The 20965-nt window shown below is 42.2% G+C and overlaps 1 protein-coding gene across 3 annotated transcripts in view; it reads right to left on the bottom strand.

Annotated features, from left to right (window-relative positions):
- Positions 1 to 20965, bottom strand: part of FGGY (FGGY carbohydrate kinase domain containing) — a 346832-nt gene that overhangs the window by 68088 nt on the left and 257779 nt on the right. For 2 of the 3 annotated variants that reach the window (XM_060231898.1, XM_060231900.1), the window contains 2 exons: positions 20224 to 20344; positions 7741 to 7835 (listed from right to left, as the gene is read on the bottom strand). The exons of the other annotated variant lie outside the window; for it this stretch is intronic. In XM_060231898.1, the coding sequence (XP_060087881.1) occupies positions 7741 to 7835; positions 20224 to 20344 (216 nt within the window). The remainder of the gene's footprint in view (positions 1 to 7740; positions 7836 to 20223; positions 20345 to 20965) is intronic. 3 annotated transcript variants of the gene reach the window in all.

Here is a 20965-nt window from a genome sequence, read left to right as displayed (position 1 = left end):
TTAAGAAAACCAGCCTGCATGCTCATTCTCCTAGCATTTTCCTAGCATCCCTTTAAGGGATCTTTGGGTGTGGACTTTCAAGGGACATGCCCAGCTCAGGGGCTGCCAATGGGTTACTCTCAAACTCAAGTGGCAGGGGAGACCACTTAGTGGTGATCATACTTGTGGAATCCAACATTCTGTCATTCTATGGTTCTCCCCACCCCAGCTGGTGGGCTGCAAGTGGGACAGGATATATTGACTGGCAGATGGATTAACTGATGCCAGGATCTGGTGGTCCAATGTTGTGCCAAGACTTCTTACAGCTGTAACCAATCAAAGCTCTGGGCGCTTTATTCCAAAACGTTGTGAGTGATTGTATTTATTTGGTGGTTGTTGTAAAGGGGTTTCTCCCCTTTGCTGCCCTCTCCCCTCCCCTAGACTCTGGAAGTGCAACCATCATTTTGATGTTTCAGGAATTAGAGTTTTACGAATTAACCACTTTAGAACAAAGAATGGATGTACCATCCTCACTATGATCACTAACAGAAAGGTATCCATCTCACAAGCAAATTCATAGACATACAAAACAGAAACAGAAAGAATTATATTTTAATATTAGTAAATTTAAACAACTGCCAGAAGCAAGTCTATTTTTTGCTTTGAACTGTTACAAAATTAATTTGGTTTTTGCTTCTGAGGGTACCCATTCTGGACTACAATAGAAAGGCTAGATTCAAGTCCAGTAGCACCTTAGAGACCAACAAGGCACTACTGGACTTGAATCTAGGTTCTCAGATACCTCTAAGGCACTACTAGACTTGAATCTAAATCCAGTACAATTGATTGCAAGTGTGTTATGAAAAGGACTCCTGCATGGAATATGGTCATAGCTCAATTTCCTCTGTTGATAAGGCAATTTCTCTCTCTAAAGGGAGGAGTACTAACTGCATTAACTTTCACAAACAGAAAATGAGAATATCTCTCCATATTTAAGAAAAACAAATAACTTTTATCCAAGATGTTTTTAATAAACACAGTTCTAAATTATTGACTCACAACATAGGAGTGTGAACTTTACCCTGCTCCTTCAGCAAGGAATGAAAGAAGATTAAAGTGCCTTAACCTAGTTCTCCTTGTCTATCCATCTTTCCAGGACCTCGATCTCTTCCTATCCCCACCCCATGTTCACATAATGATTAAAAGAAGTTCTTGACACTATAGTAGACCTTTAATAAAAGGTGCATTAGCAGCAAGCCAAAAGAATGATTCATTAACTTCTTTCTTCCACTATGGTGTTTACACAAGATGATTACAGCAACTAATTACTGAATCATCCTAGTTTATACAGAAGAGTCTGGTTTTTCTTTTATTGAGGTGAGGGAGATTTTGACTAATCTGATGCAACTATCTTAGTGCTTCATCTAATGTAGCCTGTTTAGTCATCAGTGAATGCCTAGACCTTTCTTCTTTTCAGTGTAAGCAGATACAAAAAATAAAAGATCAGTAGAGTTTGGGTTCCATCCTGAAAAGTTTTGGAAGACATGGATTGTGTCCTGATTCTGAGAAATTTTGAATTGGGTGCTGTATCTGCTAGATTAGAAGCAGTCAATTGGGGTTGTAAAACTTAATAATTCAGTCATTAACATGATGAACCTATATCTCTATGTATGCACAGAAAATCCTAAACCATAACAAAATAGATTTAATTATGCTTGGGTGAATATTGGTTGCAAAGATTCAACAAGAGTATGGGCATTTTTTAGAGATCAGATAATTCATCCCACATGCCAACCATAGAAATGTGGTAATAGAAAGCAGCTAGCATTTTCAATCCATAGTTCATGCTTTGCCAAAAGCAACCAGCTAAAGCCAACCAATTACCTACAGGCAATCGAAGGTGCAAGTCACAGTGGTGCAATTTCTCACTGGGGGTGGGACCTGGGTTTCAACCATCCGGGACATTAAATGTGGGACCTCAAAATAGCTGTTTTGTTACAAAGGAACCTCAGAAACAGACTACAAAGGGAGATTGCTGAGTTTCAAATTATTACAACATTCAGGACCAATCAAACCCCTGGGACTTAATAGAAATATTGATTTCTTGTCTCACAATACATGGTAATGTCACTCAGTTCCTGCATCAGTTGTAAACTCCTTTATTATGCAGTATGCTAACTTGATACTATTCACAGGTCTTACCAATTGCCTTTATCTAGTCTTAGCTATATTTATTGCTCAGTTACTTATGTATCTTGATTCTAACTGGCCTTTCAATATATATAATGGTTGGGGAGTTCTGTTTCAATACATCTGAAAAAGTGTGTGCACATATGAAAGCTAATACCCAGAATAAAACTTCGTTGGTCTTAAAGGTGCCACTGGACTCAGATTACAAAACTTACTATAACTAATTTTACAGTAAACTATCAAATTCAGATGAATTCAAAGTATATTCTTCATATGCAGGTGTCCAGGAGCCAAAATACATTTTTCATTCACTAGTTCTACCTGAATTCCACCTCCTATATCTGCCGTACTTGTTTCCAATTCAGGGGGGAAAGGAAAGAAAAGGGGTATTTGCTAGGGAATGAATCAGTAGCTATCAGCTTCTTTGCTTTCCTAAAAGCATCAGGTTAATAGTTCTGAACATGCTCACTAATGTGTGTAGAAGAGGCGACAACCCACAGATCACACTGGGGACTGTAAAGAGCTGGTCAAGGGTCCTCATCCTTATGATTGACATCCCCTTTTTATACCAAACTCAGTCTCAAACGTGACTGAGCAAGATGTCTGGAATATTAAGGGACTAACTAGACAAGAGGCTGGAGGTATCCATAATCAGAGCTTCCCAGTAGTCTTAAAGAGAAACAGCAGACAAACAGTACCTCAGTGGAACAACAGCTGCATAGAGTGTGGAAAGGAGACTTAACTAATCAAGCATTGCAGTTTGATCAGTCAAAACTAACCTCCCCCTCTCATATTTTATCTACCTTTTTCCCTCCTAAAACTAATAACATAGGAGGGGGAGGGGATTAGATAGTTTTGATTGGTGAAATCATACATGTGGAAGAATTAACCCCCTTCCCACTCTGTATTTAAAGAATATCGGGAAGATCTGATTAAAATTAGGAAATATTATATTTAGGAAGAAAGTTTCTTCAGTACATATGTCAAATTGTTTTCTCTGTTCCTCTTTTATAAAGTAGATAACAATACAAATAGGATATTTGGAAAAGTCTATCAGTTAACTATTTTTAAAAATGTAGTCAAATACACTGATTTGGAAATACATTCTAGTCAAATTAGTGGGACTTACGGATTTAAACTCCATAGTTTGCTGAGATTTTAAATTTATGTTCCTGCCCAGGGTGCATTCACACACATGAAATAATGTGCTTTGCAACTGGATTTTTACTATGTAAGAATAGCAAAATCCAATTGTAAACAGTCACCATGTTCAATGGGACTTGTTTGTGTCCAGGTAAGTGTGTGCACTGCAGGGGTGTCAAGCTCATTTGTTATGGCAGCCGGATCTGACATAAATGAGACCTTGTCAGGCTGGGCTATATGTGTCATAAAATGTAATTCCAGGTAAAAAGATAAAGGTAGTCCCCTGTGCAAGCACCAGCCGTTTTCGACTCTGGGGTGACATTGCTTTCACAACATTTTCACGGCAGACTTTTTATGGGAAGGCAATCCCCAGTCATCTACACTTTCCCCCCAGCAGGCTGGGTACTCATTTTACCGACCTCGGAAGGATGGAAGGCTGAGTCAACCTAGAGCAGGCTACCTGAACCAGCTTCCGCTGGGATCGAACTCAGGTCATGAGCAGAGGGCTCCGACTGCAGTACTGCAGCTTTATCACTCTGTGCCACGGGGCCCTCTTAGAATTCCAGGTAGTGGAGATATAAACTTTATAAAGGACACAAATACAATTAAAGATTTTTTTACTTAAAATAAAACATGCTTAAAACATTAGCACACTTGCAATATTTTGTTTAACAGTCTCTGATAACTGACACTTCTTACTCTGAATTACTGCATCAAAATCTGGAGACAATGTCTGTGCTGGAGCAATCTTGAGTATGCTGTTCAGCTATATACGTGTAAGTTGCAAACCTACTTCTGATTTCTTGACATTATTTACAGAAATCTCCTGGTCAATGCTTTGTGCCCTAGGACCCTGAGGAAAACATGAAATGGCTAGGCACTGTGAGCTTTTGTACATGTTGCTTTGTGTGCTGGTCAAGAACATGTGAGGGCACCATGATACAGACTGAAGGCTATGTGTTTATCTACAAAACTATAGTTTCCCCCGAAAAAATAACTGTAACTCCTATGAGGCAGTGCACAAACAGAGAAACAGCAATGTACAGTGGTCAGTATCAGCTTACTACTTGGAAAGCCTATGTTCAAAATCCCCAGTCTACAAAGGAAATGTGCTGGATACACACTCCCAGCCAAATCCACCTCACTGGCTTGTTGTTATTCCTCATCTGAATAGTTCACATTGGTTTACTACTGAGAAAGACTGGATCATGATGGCATGAATACAGTGAAACGGTCAATGGAACGCAGTTGCACTCAGGAAAGCACTGGTAAAATGAGCTTAACAATACATGCACACACTATAGCAAGGCAAAAAGCTCTTACCTTGAACAAAACTGTTTTGGTTTTAAAGGTGCTTTTTGTATTTCTCCCATAGGATTGAGGCAGCCTCTGGCTCTTTCCCTTTTCCCCCGTCCATCTTCTCAAAGAGAGGAGGAGCCTCAACCAGTGCAGGAACTTGGCTCTGTAGCTCTGCAGTGCAATTGAGAGAACCTTGCACTCCAGGCTCTCTCCATTGCACAACAGAGCTACAGATACAAGCTTCTCCGTTGGCTAAGGCTTCTCCTCCTTCCTCCTCCTTTGGGAAGAGGAAGGGGGGAAGAGGAAGAAACTGCTTTGCTCAGCTGCATCACACAGGAGAAATACAAAAAGCACTGGGATGAAGGAAGACAACAATGGCCACTTGCTTATGGGCCACATGCAAGCACTGCGGGGGTGGGATCAGGCCCAAGGGCTGCACATTTGACATGTCTGGTGTACAGAAACAAAGCCGAAAAGGAACAAACTCAATTTTCTTTTTAGTGAAGTATACTGTTTCAAGCAGAAGCAAGTGACTGGGAATTCTCGTATTATAGAGGCATTCCACAAAGCAATACATTCTCCTCTTATGCAGCACGTTATTCAGAAACAACTACAGAAGTATAATACAAATGTTATAGTACTAAAAAAATTAGGAGAGAAATCCTTTGTGAGCAAAAACAATGAATAAAATTTAAAGATGGCCGCTCTATTACATTTTTAAGAAACATTGTTCTTTCTAAACAGTGCACCCAGAGAAGGAAATGGACTGGCTATTTTTGATTTGGTCAACATGGACAAACAGAACCTTTACCATATCATTGCAAAAAATGAGAATTCCCAACAATAAAAATGTGCTTTACCCACACATGGCATTATGCCACTTTACACAGTTCTTCACTAGGCATTGCAAAGGGTGACTGCTTCAACGGCACATGTCATTTTTTTGTAAGCAACCAAACATACTCCAGATGCAGTGTCAGTCAGTCCATGAGTCATGTGGAAAAATCTCTGAATGACTGCTATTTTTCAAAAGCAGAAATATAGAAGCCTGTATAAAATATATACCGTATTTGCCGGCGTATAAGACGACTGGGCGTATAAGACGACCCCCCAACATTTCCACTCAAAATATAGAGTTTGTTATATACTCGCCGTTTAAGACTACCCCCTCTTCCGCACACCTTCCACACACTTTCTCCTCTTTGTTCCTGCCTCATCTAGCGCTGGGTGGCAGAGCTTGCAGAGTAGTCTATCTCTAGACCAAATAAGCGTGGCCCTTTTAAGAGGGATGATTTCTCGCCCCCTGAGCTCCCACCCTTAGCCTTCACTGGAGAGGAAGAGTGGCAGAATATGGCAGCTGAGTAGGGAGAAAGTGTTTTGGGAGTTGTACTAGTGCATAATATAAACACAGAAAGCAAGTCCCCACCTGAAGCAATCTTATAGTTAGAACTTCAATAGTACAGAAACAACAGAAGAAGAGGAGGGAGAGTTTAACAAGGAGGAAAGGAAGTTCAAACACAGGCATATTCAGGTAAAATAAACTAAAGTCTCCTGGCCAGTGTGGTATAGTGGTTGCTGGACTAGAATCTGGAAGACTTGAGTTCAAATCCCCAATCTTTCAGGAATTTAATTTGGTGGTGTTGGGCCACTTTTTCTGTCTCTCCCTCTCTCATTGTTACCTGGCCGGGTCAGAGAAGGATGCCTGCACACGCACACAAGAGCACCCACAGGCTCGCGCGCTTCAAAGACAGCCCCCCCCCGCCCCCAACCCTGGAAAGCAGCATGTGCGGAGAGGAGCCACTGGTTTTCGTGAGGCTTTTTTCCCTTTTTAAAAATGCCAGCTGGGAGGCTGCTCATCGCTTTAGATGCGTCAGCTTCTCTCCCCACCAGCCAGCAGGCCAAAGGATGCAGGGAGTCAAGGTGCAAATAAAAAGGGGGGGGGAGGAGCCATCTTTGCAATATTTTTTTAAAGTAGAAATCCTCCCTGCCCTGGATAATATCTTTTTACTGCGTTTTCCCATCCTCCATCTCTGGGGCAAAATTGGAAGCTGGAGAAATGGGAGACCATCTGCAATAAGGGCATTTACAGCCGAAGCGATACAGGGGAGGGAAGGGGGGGAATGATCGTTGGTGGAAACTGGGGGTGGGGGGAGCACATCTCTGCCTGCGTGCAGCTACAGTCACAGACAAACACACCCGGCCAGCAGATCTCTTGCCTCTCCCCCTCCCCGTACAAACAGAGAACGACAGACGGAGCCTGTAAGCAAATGCAAGTCTGGTTTGCCCACCAGCAAAAAAAGGGAGAAAGGCTCGAAGAGCATCCACGGCCCCTTTCTCCTGCTGAATGAAAACTGCCCCCTTATTCTCCCCCGAAGCGAGAGCTGCAAGGCAGCGAATCCCTAGGAACAGGAGACAGAAGGTCGCTAAATACCGTAATGTATAGGTGGTTGCTTTGGGTTTTCGTTTCAAGGCTGCAAAGACAGCAGCCAGAGAGCGAGCAACCACAGAACTCAGAAAGGGCTTACTTCCAAGTAAGCATGCAAAGGATCGGGCTTGCACAGCACCTTTTCCCTCCACAGCAAAAGACAGCCTCTCGCCCCGTGACCCGTCCCTTGTGCTTTGGATCTACCGTATTTCCCCAAAAATAAGACCTACCCAAAAAATAAGTCCATCACAAATGCATAGAAATCCTGCTAGGGCTTATTTTTTGGGAAGGTCTTATTTTCGGGGAAATACGGTATCCCAACTGAAGTGCACCCGGCGTACAAGACGACCCCCCCACTTGGAGGCATGTTTTTCTGGGCCAAAAAGTCGTCTTATACGCCAGCAAATACGGTATATGCAGTGATTCCTTACAAAATTAGCCTGTGAAAATAAATTCAGTTGCTCTTCAAGTTAATGGTGAACTTTTATCCCTAATATTTCAAGCTTTTTCTGCCTTGAACAACTAGTTCCTTTTATAACTAACCGCATGATGCATCTTCTTAGTTAATCTAAGAAGACCAATCTAGTAAATAGAGATGAGACTGAAAGCATCCACTTTTGGTACAAATGTAACTTGCAATGTGATGTAAGATAGAAAAATGCAGAAGTTAAGTTGTCACTTCCAGATCCTCCATGATTACATACCTGCAGTGAAGCTAAATCTCCAGAAGCACAAGCTCCAAGGATGGCAGCACCTATTAGAACAGACTCCACTTCTTGGGCTAGGACAACAGGCATACCTAGACAAAGACAATGCCTTTTTCAGAATGCCCAAAGTGTAAATAACTTTTAAAAGACAGAACAAATAATTACAAGTATAAACAGCTACAGGGTTATTCTATGAATACCCCCTGTCTTCTGAAACAAAGCCTTGGGTGGCAGCGTTTTATCTGAAATTTGAAAAACAGGATGGTGAAATCAAACTTAGAATTAGGGCTTCTTGGATTAGTTATGCTGGATCCTCATAGCAGTGTTTGGGGCAAATAGTTGGCCTTCAGATTATTATATTTGAGAAATACCTATGATATGAGAGAAACCATAAGTAGCTGTGCATTGGTTCAGTTAATTAAAAGACACTTGACAGATCTTGATTATAAGAGTCTGCAGGTTAAAGCTCACAGAGTATCTTCATTTAGTTGGTATCCTTCCTACAATAAAAATGTCAAACTTCTTGCCTGATTTATCTCTTCATAAATATAGAAGGGCATTTATGCTTGCATGTTTGAATACCTTGCCATCAGCAGTGTTGTTACAAAGGCTTAATGGTATTCCGTACTCTACCAGATTCTGTGGATGTGGTACTTACTGAACTACATCTATAGATCATATTCTTTTGAACTGCCCTGAATTTTCAGATTTGAGTAGGGTTGCCAAGTCCAATTCAAGAAATATCTGGGGACTTTGGGGGTGGAGCCAGGAACGAGGTTGTGACCAGCATATTTGAACTCCAAAGGGAGTTCTGGCCATCACATTTAAAGGGACCGCAAACCTTTTAAATGCCTCCCCTACACTGGAAATAATGAAGGATAAGGGCACCTCCTTTTGGGGCTTCTAGAGTTGGACCCCCTGGTCTGATCTTTTTGAAACTTGGAGGGTGTTTTGAGGAGAGGCACCGGATGCCATGCTGAAAATTAAGTGCCTCTATCTAAAAAGCCCAGGCCCCCCAAACCCCAGATACCTGTGGTTCAATTCTCCATTATACCCTATGGGAATTGGTCTCCATAGGGAATAATGGAAGGCCCAGCAGACATTTCTCTGCCCCTCCTTTCTGATGACCCTGAAGCATGGGGAGGGTCTCCAAACCAGGGGATCCCCTGCCCCCACCTGGGGATTGGCATCTCTAGATTTGAGAGCTGAACGGGTTTTCCCTTTGCTTAAACTGGACTCCCTCTATCTAGAAGCTAAGTCTTCTTTATCACTAAGAGATGAAGATAAACAAGTAACTTTGCATGCAACTATATTTTTGACAGCTGTAGTAAAATCACATTGTAATTCAGGTAACGTGGCCTTCCTTTTTAATGTGTGATGGCTCGCTGTTTATTACCCATGGTGTAAAAACAGTAATTAAGAAGTAGCATACCCTCCATAAGATGGTATGCTCACATTAGTGACTGGATTGGTGCATCTATAACATCATTTGGACATAATTTGGAGTCATTTTCCATGACTGTAGCAGTAAGAGCTATCAAATTACAAGCATGAAATATGCTAATTTACTTTGAAAATTAAGCTATCAACAAACAAACAAAATCCAGAAATTCAAAATAGTAAACATAGGCTGATTCCAGGACAAGATTGCTAAAAGGCTGCCTTCAGTATATTCAAGTGATTACGCACAAGTTGAAAGCACAGCTACTTGAATGAAGATAGATCCAAGCGGGTAGCCATGTTGTTCTGAAGCAGTTGAACAAAGCAGAAGTCAAGTGGTACCTTTAAGACCAACCAATTTTTATTTAGAACATAAGCACACAAAAGCTTACATTCTAAATAGAAATTGGTTGATCTTAAAGGTGCAACTTGTTCAACTACTTGAATGAAGGAAGTCTAATGAGAAATAAGTGGAGGGGAAGGGGTGGTATGTGTTAAAATAATGACATTTGCTTAGCATTTAGGAAAGAAAGTTGTGTCTTAACCAGATTTTGGTGATAAGAAGAATCAAAAGGAAGTGCAAGAAGGAAAGGGAGAGGACGTCCCCGCAAGCAACTATCAAGGGTTAAAGCATGATATATCATTTATAACCAATAAAAGACAAACCCATAGGGAAGTGAACAAGACAATTCCATAGAGAAGCCAACAGCATAGTCTAAGAAGCAGTGATGCCTGGACAGGAGGGAGCACTGTGGGATCTAGTACTTTCAAAGAGGGCAAAGTCCTACCCCATCAGTTGCCATCAGCTGATCATCTACAGCTGCCACAACCTTTAAACTACCAGAAGACTGTACAGAAAGTGTCTGGGAGGTGTCTCCTTAGGACAATTAAACACTTCATGACTTTTTTCGGGGGGGAGGGGACTGCATTATAGAGCTTTATTAGAACCCCTTCCTCAATATTATCAGAAGGAGCTAATATGGCTCCCAGCACTTAAACAGCAGCTGGATCAACAAGTAACTGTACTACTTTCCTCCAACCCTTTCACAACTTAACCATGACTTTTTGTGAGTTTAAATTTCTGTGTCACAGAATGCACACAGGGAAAACAACATGAAATATAGACACAGGGAACATCTGCAGATGAACACAAAACTCTTTCCTTTAGTTTTCCAATTGTTTCTCACAATACAGGTTTATGAAATATCCTGTGTCTTATTCAGTCTCTGAACAGAAATGATTCTTGAGGAATTATCCTCTAATTTGCAGCTTATATTAAGTATAACAGAATGAAAAGGGCCAGCCCTTCTATTAGGCAAATTAGGCATTTGCCTAGCGCGCCGGCCCTAGGGGGCACCAAATCCCCCCACCCTCACAGAGGCCTTCACCGCAGTTTTTCCTGCTTGCCCCTGGATCTCTTCCCCGCCGCTTTTCTTCTGCTCTTCCTTGGCTCTCTCTCTTCCTGGCTTCCTTTCTCCTTTTCCCCTGGCTCTCTGGCTTCCCCGCTACCTTTCTCCTGCTTGCCCCCAGCTCTCTCTCTTCCCTACCTCCTCTTCCTTCTCTCCTTCCTGCCGCCCCCCTCTGCTTTCTTCCCAGCACGTTGTTTCCCTTCCAGCCTTCCCTTCGTCCCCTCTTCCTTCTCTCCTTCTTGCTTTCTGCCTCCCCTCTCATTTTCTCCTGGGCATGTTGCTTCCCTCCCAGCCTTCCCCTTGTCCCCTCTTCCTTCTGTCCTTCTTGCTTTCTGCCTCCCCCCTCTGCTTTCTCCCGGGCACATTGTTTCCCTATCAGCCTTCCCCTCGTCCCTTCTTCTTTCGCTCCTTCCTGCTTTCTGTTGCCCCCCCCCCCGGGCTTTCTCCCAGGCATGTTGTTTCTCCCCCCCTCCCCTCTTCCTTCTCTCCTTCTTGGCTTTCTGTCTCTCCCCCAATTTTCTCCTGGGCATGGTGTTTCCCTTGCTCCCCCTCACTTCAGCCTGCCAATCCTCACAGCTGTTCCTGTGTAAAACTTCTTTCATTCTGGGAGTAATATTTCCAGGAGTTGGAAGGAGGTGCAGCCAAGGAAACTGTGAGGAACATGGGAAAACTCTCTCTGCCTTTTACACATGGATGATAGGATACTTTAAAGGTTGCATTTTATTATTTGTATATTATCACTATATATTGCATAATACCCAGCATTGATAAAGGCAAGGAAAAATGGTGTTCAGCTGGGCTACTTCATCTTCACATATAGTTCCATGGATATGAAAAAAAATAATCTTTTATTGATCCTTGAAATTATAATTGCCATTTTCCAGATTTTCTATTCTGGATTTTATAGCAGTTCAGCAAATAACAATAAACCCATGAAGATGACTGGTTGGTTTTCCTAATCAAGAATAGTTTTCTTGTTATATGTTAATAATAGTTAACTGTAGGTGTGAGTTTAGGGTTTTTTTTAAAAAAGTCATTCATTTGTTGTAGCTTGGAGTCTGTGGTTTGGTGTTATTTCTGTTGGGCTCACTGGTTCTGTTTGCATTTGAAGTGGGGATGCCAGCCTCAAGGTTGAACCCGGGGAACCCATGGAATTACAGCTCATCTCCAGACTGCAGAGAACAGTTCCCCTGCATCTTAACAAAGGATGGAGAAAGCATGCTCTTTCCCTCTAAGGGACTATTACCAATAAGTAAAACTTATTTTACGTGTTACCAATAAGTAGAAATTTTGGAAGATAAGAGAGATGGTGGTCATTGATACTGCAAGGAGGTCCCTGTAGGTTTCTCTTTCCTTAAAGTCTTTTTGAAACTCGGCTTTGGAAGGGGTTCTCTTTGAAAATTTGGAGAGATCAATTCCCAAGGGGTGATTTTCTCAGCCCCTGCACTGGTTGTTCTTTGCACAGCATAGGATGTGTTTGAGAGAGGTTGGGGTACAGTGTTTATGCCATTATGCAGCTCTAAACAGAAGCTCCAGCTATGACTTCTTAAGTGCCTAGAACTTGCTTTGTTTCTAATAGTAGCTCATTTCTGTTAGCAGAAATTCTGTTTAACCCTTTAAAGAACAATAGCAATTATATGGACCATTTGGTAAATGAAACATCTCTACAGCAGGCAGAAACGTTTCTACAGCAGGCAATGAAGAAGAAGTATGAGCCTTGGAGAATAAGCCTGGACACCTTCTCTTATTCTCTCTTCTGTCCTCCAAAAGCAGATGGTCAGCTCAGACTTAGAGAAAAGTGCCCAACTGAGATGCTGAATAGGGTCTTCCCTCTCAACTCTGTTATTTCAAGGAGGTCTCCCATCCAAACACCTGCCAGAGTTGGCCCTGCTCAGCTTCCGAGATCTGACAAGATTAGGCTTGCCTGGGCTATCTAGGTCAGGGAGCAATTTCAAGTTTTGTGCTTTTCATTTGTCCCACAATTAATCTGTTTTTAAAAAATGGTTATCGGGGGGGGGGGGAATGGGGGGGCGCCAGAAGTTAGCCTTGCCTAGGGCACCAGATAGTCTAGGGCTGGCCCTGAGAATGAATATTTTTAAATGAAATTTAACAATTCAGTTTTATGATCCTGAGAGGCAAACAGCTTATGCACTTCTTGTAGGTACATGCAGTCCTTATGCCCACACACTGATCATTGCAATTATTTTATGGTAAAAGGCAAACATAAGACAAGGTACCTAATGCTACCATTGCCTTCTAATGTTAAAGTGGGATGAGGGGAACATTAAAATGAGGAAATGGTATGTGTTCTCCTGTCCATATACCCCCCCCCCCCGGTTGGGGTTTGGACCCTGTTCTTTTTGGGTCATTTTTGCTTGTTTCATTTTTCTTCCAGCCAGTACTTCAGACCAGAATTAAGCTCAGTACAGGAGATTCATGGATCAAATCTGTAAACTGTCAGTGGCAAAAATGTTATGACACAGAATTGTATAAACTTAACAGAAAACTAGATGAAGAACTGAACTTACATCTTATGCTTTTGAAATGTACTTTAAAACTAGGCTGCTTGTTTTCCATTCTGCAAGTGCTTCACAAAGGACACATTCATCTTAGCACTTAACAATATGAATCTGAGGTTTCTAAGTGGTCTAAGAAATTATCTACTGGTAGCCTGCATAACTGGTTAATGGGAGCTTACATTTTACAGTAATATATTCAGATTTTTCCCAGAAGAATAGGGGATTGATACAGGAATGCTAGCTATTTTATCTGATAGATTTTAATGAGGGCAGGGGAACCTAGAGCATTTTACTCAGATGAACTCTGACATCTCCTGTCAGTCACAGTTCACTACAAACAGGAAGAATTCTAAGACAGCAGAAAGGCCTCTTTGTCTTACATTGTGCTTGTCTAATAGATACAGTGAAAGAACCCCAGTTTAAAATTTAATCAGAATTATCTATTAATAGATCTTTAATTTTAGACATCAGAAAGCAACTCTCGATTCCAAGGCTGTTTGAATTAGATAAGGGGAGGTGTGGATTTGATAAAATCTTGTTTGACAAATAGAAAGCACCGCTGTGGCAATAGCCTGCATGCATATCTAGCCTAGGTCAAGACCCTGTGTCATTTGGTTCTCTCTTACTGTTTCCATTAGACATAATTACATAATACTGATTTTCATCTTTCTTCCTGTATCAAGGTAGGAAGTCTGGCTTGATGTTCAAATGATGCAAATCTGCATGCTAAATACCCTGAAACCCAACTTAAAACTTGATCTAAACCATATTGACTTGTATGCTTTTTAAAAGTTACCCTTACTCAGGGCTTTCCTTTCCTTTTCTTTTTTCTTGAAAAAGAGGAGCTGGAACTCTCAAGAGGGAAATGAAGGAGAAACACATGGGTACCCCCTCATGAACTTTTAAACATTTTTTGATAATTTTGCTTTTACAAAGAGGTTCCAGAATGTCATTCCACCATGTTCCCCCAGGGGATAAAAGCCCTGTCCTTATTTCTCATCCACCCTGCCCCTCCTTCAAGACTTTAGAACTAAAAAAAAATGTTTTCTACAAGTTAATCGCACATTATATTGTTCAGAAATGTGCTATATTAAAGCTCTTTTTAGATTAACCTGAGACCTCTTTTGCAAACATATAATTTGCTATGAAGAGTGTTGCCATGTGGGCTCAAGAGAATGCAATATAAAGTTGGATAAATTACACTTGGTTAACTAGTTTCTGCTGGTTATAATGTCTAAACAATGTACTTCAGAGAGATCTGCCAAAGGTTCAATGTTCTTCCACAATGGCTGAAATGTAATGCAGCCCCTTGTGTATGTTGTATAAATGACTACATTCTCAAAGACAGAAGCCAAAGACTTACCTAAAGTGATAATACAAACTGATTTCATAACTGATTAACTTATTGAATTACTATAATTACTAATTACTATAATTAGTATAATTACTATACTATATTACTATAGTATATATTACTAGAAATCTCAAAGCTCTGTAGGCATTCCTGCCAAAATTGCACTGGTATCCCTCAGTCTTTTGTGAAGTTTCCCTCTCATAGCCCATTGTTCTCTCAGTTTTGCAGTCTTCAAATCCATTCTTGCAATGAGGAATTGTTTAATTTCCCACAATTACTCTTTGGGCAAACCTCCTATCTTCCCCTGTTCCTTTGCAGATAATATTCTCTCTCATCCCTAGGCATGAACTTCTACTTCTTTTACTGCAGTAGCACAGAATGATGATATTATATTAGCTCAGGAAAGAGCCTGAAGGTGGCAAAGAGCTAGGTCACTGTATCGCATGCTAATTTCTACCTAGCACATTTTATACAACAATTTAGCAGTTTTCAAACTTTAATAATCTAGGGGCTTCATTTAGATTTTTATTTATTTATTTATTTATTAAAAAAAAATCTGCATTGACTTCAAGCCACCCCATCCTGCCTCACCAGTGGCTGTTGTATTTTAGATAGCCTCCTTTCAAAGAGCATGACAAGTCTTGTGTGCCCCATGGAGGTCCCATGATCCTCATTTGGCCCATAATCTTACAATGTCCTCAAACCAATACAGGAAGAACCACATTAGGAACCCATTAAAAACAAGCTTAAGTAAAAAGCTAGTGCATGATCTACAAGATGTTGTAAGGCACAGGTGGCCAAATTTACATAACAAAAGAGCCCCACAGAATAAATGTCAGATGTCTGAGAACTGCAAGAAAGGAACATCAGATGTCTGAGAGATGCAAGACAAGAATAACAACTGAGATACGCAAGACAAGAATGTCAGATGTTGGTAGGAAGAAAGGAAGGAAGGAAGGAAGGAAGGAAGGAAGGAAGGAAGGAAGGAAGGAAGGAAGGAAGGAAGGAAGGAAGGAAGGAAGGAAGGAAGGAAGGAAGGAAGGAAGGAAGGAAGGAAGGAAGGAAGGAAGGAAGGAAGGAAGGAAGGAGAAGTGGAAAGAAAGCAACTTTAACTTTAAATGCATTCTCTAAGCTGCCAGCCAACAGGGCAGTGGGGACTTCAAGAGCCACACAATATGTGTGAAAGAGCCACATGCAGCTCCCGAGCCACAGTTTGGCCACCCTTCCTGTAAGACAACAAAGCAAATGGCCCGAGAAAAAAAGCTCTAAGCAATCTCACCCCTTGTTCAGAAGGGAAGGCTGCTGAAGGCAACAAGACATTTTCCTATTGGTTAATGACTTTTGGCCAGAGGGCACAGAACAGAGGTGGGAGGAATCCTGGAAAAATTTTCACAGCTGTTCACAGAAACAGAAAAACAGAAACATAACACGAACCCTTAAATTCCAGTATTAAACTGAAAACTTTTATTAGCTATCTATAGATGCAAAATAGCATCATCTTATCTTCGCAGTTAAATAATTTGCATTGGAACACAGGATGAAATCTATATTTGAAGTAACTATGATGATTACATCAAGACTTTTAGTGCCACTCAGCAGAGTTTCTGAGACTGAGTTACTGAATCCCAGCAACTAATCAATGTGTTTTCTATTTAGTGCCATGAAGTCATCTGGAAGCTAGATGACTGTGGGTGGTGGTGGCAGCTATACTCGCTTATACCCTTTGAAAGTGGGGAAAGCTAATTCTTTTCCTGAGGCATTATTATTATTATTACATTTGATTTATATCCCGCCCTCTCCGCAAGCGGACTCAGGGCGGCTCACAGTATCTACACAATTAAACCAGTACAAAATATAAAATCATAATTTAACATTTTCAGTTTAAAAAACATATTACAATTAAAAATATTAAAACCATTTTAAAGTGCTGAATCCCTACATTATAGCGGCATTAGAATTCCAAACAGTGATTACCGGCGTTCTGTGTGATGTCCGGTGGCAGCCATCTTCGTCAAGCATCGAAGGCCTGCTTGAACAACTCGGTCTTACAGGCCCTGCGGAACGCAGACAGATCCCGCAGGGCCCGTATGGCTTCTGGAAGAGCAATCCAGAGCTCTGGTGCTGCCACCAAAAAAGCCCTAGATCTTGTCACGCATAGCCTGGCTTCTTTTGGTCCGGGGACCGAGAGTAGATTTTTTGCCCCTGAACGCAGTGCTCTCTGGGGGATATGCGGAGAAAGGCGGTCCCGTAGATATGCAGGTCCCTGACCATAAAGGGCTTTAAAGGTCAATACCAACACCTTGAAGCGAACTCGGAACACAACAGGTAGCCAGTGCAGCTCTTTCAGCACTGGCTGAATGTGCTCCCATCGTGGCAGCCTCATCAGCAGCCGTGCCGCAGCATTCTGCACTAGCTGTAGTCTCCGGGTTTGCGTCAAGGGTAACCCCATGTAGAGAGCATTACAGTAATCTATTCTTGAGGTGACCGTAGCATGGATTACCATCGCTAAATCGTTGTGCTCCAGAAAAGGAGCCAGCTGCCGTGCCCGCCGAAGATGAAAAAAGGCAGATCTAACAGTGGCTGCTACCTGGGCCTCCATTGTAAGGAAGGACTCAAGGAGCACGCCTAAACTCCTGGCCTTAGGGACCGGTGTTAATGGCACCCCGTCAAGAGTCGGCAGATGGATCTCTCTCCTTGGACCACCCCGACTCAGGTAGAGAACCTCCGTCTTTGTCGGATTCAGTTTCAGTCGACTCAGCCTGAACCAAGATGCCATGGCTTGTAGAGCCAGGTCCAGATTTTCCGGGGTACAGTCGGACTGGCCACCCATCAATAGATAAAGCTGGGTGTCATCCGCATATTGATGACAACCCAGTCCATACCTCCTGACAATCTGGGCAAGGGGGCGCATATAGATATTAAATAGCATCGGGGATAGAACCGCTCCCTGTGGCACCCCACAACTAAGAGAGTGCTTCTGGGATACTTCCTCCCCGATCACCACCCTTTGTCCCCGATCTTGGAGAAAAGAGGTCAGCCACTGTAAGGCAGATCCCTGAATCCCCACATCGGCAAGGCGGCTAGTCAGTAGCTGATGGTCAACCGTATCGAACGCGGCTGACAGATCTAATAACAACAGCACCGCTGAGCCGCCCTGATCCAGATGTCGCATGAGGTCATCTATGAGGGCGACCAGAACCGTCTCCGTCCCGTGACCTGGCCGAAAGCCGGACTGGAATTGATCCAGTGCGGAAGTGTCCTCCAGGAACCCCTGTAGCTGAATTGCCACCGCCCGCTCTATAACCTTACCCAAAAAGGGAAGGTTCGACACCGGCCGATAGTTCGCCAATATGGCCGGGTCCGCTGATGGTTTTTTTAAGAGAGGGCGGACCACTGCCTCTTTAAGAGGCGTGGGAAAGATCCCTTCTACTAGGGACCTGTTGACAATACCTTGTAGTGGTTCACGCAGCCACGTCTGGCTCGCTTTTATAAGCCAAGACGGGCACGGGTCCAACCTACAAGTCGTAGGGCGCACAGCTACAAGGATCCTGTCGACCTCCTCCAGGCTGAGTGGAGTGAAAGAATCCAAAATTGGACCAAAAGACGCGCTTGGTGCCTCAAGTTCTTCTACTGTATCAATTATGGCGGGTAAGTCGCGTCGGAGCGACGAGACCTTATCTGCGAAAAAACTCGCAAAAGCCTCACAGCCTATCTCCAATTCTCTAATATTTTGTTTGCCCTGCGGCAAATTTGTTAATGACCGAATTATACTAAACAATTGTGCTGGGCGCGAGGTCGCAGATGCAATTCTGGACGCAAAGTAAACCTTCTTTGCGGCCTGAACTGCCATCTCATAGGTCCGCATAAATGACCTATATGATGTTCTCGTAGCTTCGTCGTGAGTATGACACCATTGTCTCTCTAGTCGTCTTAATCGCCGTTTCATCGATCGCAGCTCCAGGGTATACCATGGAGCGGATCGTGATCGAGGATGAAGAGGACGTCGGGGAGCGATTTCGTCAATGGCCATGAACAGCTGGTCATTCCAGATCTCCACTAGCTCATCTAACGAATCGCCAGAGGGCCAGGGATCCCGCATGGCCATTTGAAGCCGCAACGGGTCCATTTGGCCACGCGGGCGAGCTAAAACCTGCTCACCGCCTAAACGGGATAGGGGGGGCATGTTCACACGGGCCTTCAAGGCCTGGTGGTCAGACCATGGCACTGCCTCGGCAGATATCTGATCCACCACTACTCCCGCCGCAAAGATCAGGTCTAGTGTAGGCAGAATCTGTAACACCATTCCTAAAATACCAGAATGTTTGTATTAGTCAGATAGACATGATAGGGACTTAGAAACAGTCCTTATGAAGGATTGTGGACCCTTCTGGAATACCCATGAAGACACTCAGGATAAATGCTATAATTGTAAAATGAAGGATTTTATTAATATATACAGAGAAAGTATGTAAAACAGAATTTACTGTTATAAGTGAAGGGCTTACAAGAGCTCATGAAGATAAACTTAATTAGCTCCAGCTGGCCATTCTCCCCAATCTATTTCTCTGCCAATCTTCCCCATCATAGCTCCCACAGTTTTGCTCCTTTTCCTGGTACTTCCCCTCCATCTCAACTATCTGTATCATCTCAGTCACCACTTTCCTTCCTTTCTCCCTTCTTTCCTCCTTGCAGCTTTTTGGGTTTTCCAGCTTTCTTGACTCCCTTGACTCCCCCCTCCCCCACCACTTTGCTACATGTTTCTTTTGTTCTTTCTTCCCACCCACTCTTGTCTTTTGCTTTGTCTTCTCTACCTACCCACTCCTCTCTTCAATTCACCTCCAGTGTTGAAACTACAGCAGCCATTTTGGATTATCAGAGTTGGGCTGGTAATCCAAAGTGGCTGCTGACATATTTTGAAGAAACCCTATGTGGACTTGTCATTTTAAAACTTTTAAAAACATTCCTCCCCCTTTATTGTTTTATAATTGTATATTTTTTTGCAAAACTGGGAGTTCCTCCAAGTTTGTAAAAAGATATCCCACCGCTGTACATGGCTTTAATCTTTGAATTTAACGATCCATACCTAGGACCACGTTCAGAATTAGATATAATGATATAAAAATGAGTAGCATGTTGGATTTTTTTCACAATTTATGCAATCAGTATCTACTGATGTCAAATACGAAAGAAAAGTTAAGAGGCACAGTTCATCAGAAATGCTCACCCACACAGCCATTTCCCCTTTGTAACACCTATTAATCTCAACAGTGATTGTGTTAGAGAATTTCCTCTGGATCATTCTAAATATTTGTATACAAACTAAGTATTTTTGTGAAAATTATTCTAAAGGCATAGATGCACATAGCCTTTAAATTAAAATTTTAAAATGAATAAGTAGTTTTAAAGTTATTAATTATTAATAAAATGATCACATAGAGCCAAACAACCCCTACAACAGAGATTGACAGTATGTTGATAAGTGATGTATGATACCCCCTTTCCTACCTCCTCCTCTCTTACACACAGTTTTCCCACTCTTTTCCTTTGTTAGCTTTTAACTCATGATTAGCAGCTGGCTTGGAAATCTCGGTTAAAATTAACCATGGTTAAGAATGATACTTAGCTCTAGTATGGCTAAAACACACCTCTGACTAATAGAAAATACTAGCCAGGGAAAGGAAGAGAAATTCACTTGGGCATAGGAGGGATGTAGGGAAAAAAAGTTAATCTTCTCCTTTCACTATGCCCTCAAACTTACCCATGATGTCTGCATGCATTTGCACAAAGAGGGGGTTCTTGCTCAGCCCACCACACATAAATAGGGTGTTGATATGATGCCCAACCGTTTGCATAGTTTCCACAATATGCCTTGTTCCCAACTTGAATAAGAGAAAAACAGAAAAAGAGAAAAATAACCAATTAAAAAGACCACAAGGCTGTCTAAAGAGCTGGATAGACATGATTGTTTGCTGTACATACTGAGAATGACATCTAGACAAACTGCCAGGACACCTAGGAGAGACAGTGAGATCCAATTTCAATATTAGCATGGCTTACACAAATTTCTTATTTTTCAAGATTAAATTATATGTCTGAATGTGCATGGGGAATTTGTATGGGCTGAATCCACACAAAAGTTCTAGGACCAAAGTAGCATTGCTAGCTAGGCTCTTCACTCCAGAGGGAACAGAACTGGGGGCAGAGCAACTATGGTAAAAATCACAGGGATTTGGCAAATTCCTAGAGTGTTGGAAGTGACAACCTAGAGTGTTGGCAAGTGGGCTCAGGATGAGTCACAACCAAAGAATATACAGATAAAATTTATACATAATAACACAGTATAAAATCTATAAAACCCAATAGTTTAAAACCCAATAGTTTAAAAACATGCCAAGTTTGCAGATGACACTAAATTATTCAGGGTGGTGAGAACCAGAGAGGATTGTGAGGCGCTCCAAAGGGATCTGTTGAGGCTGCGTGAGTGGGCATCAACGTGGCAG

Source organism: Heteronotia binoei, chromosome 2, assembly GCF_032191835.1.
Source record: "Heteronotia binoei isolate CCM8104 ecotype False Entrance Well chromosome 2, APGP_CSIRO_Hbin_v1, whole genome shotgun sequence".
Lineage (NCBI taxonomy): Eukaryota > Metazoa > Chordata > Lepidosauria > Squamata > Gekkonidae > Heteronotia > Heteronotia binoei.
The sequence above is the reverse complement of the archived record's forward strand: the minus strand, read 5'-3'. Positions and strand labels throughout refer to the sequence as shown.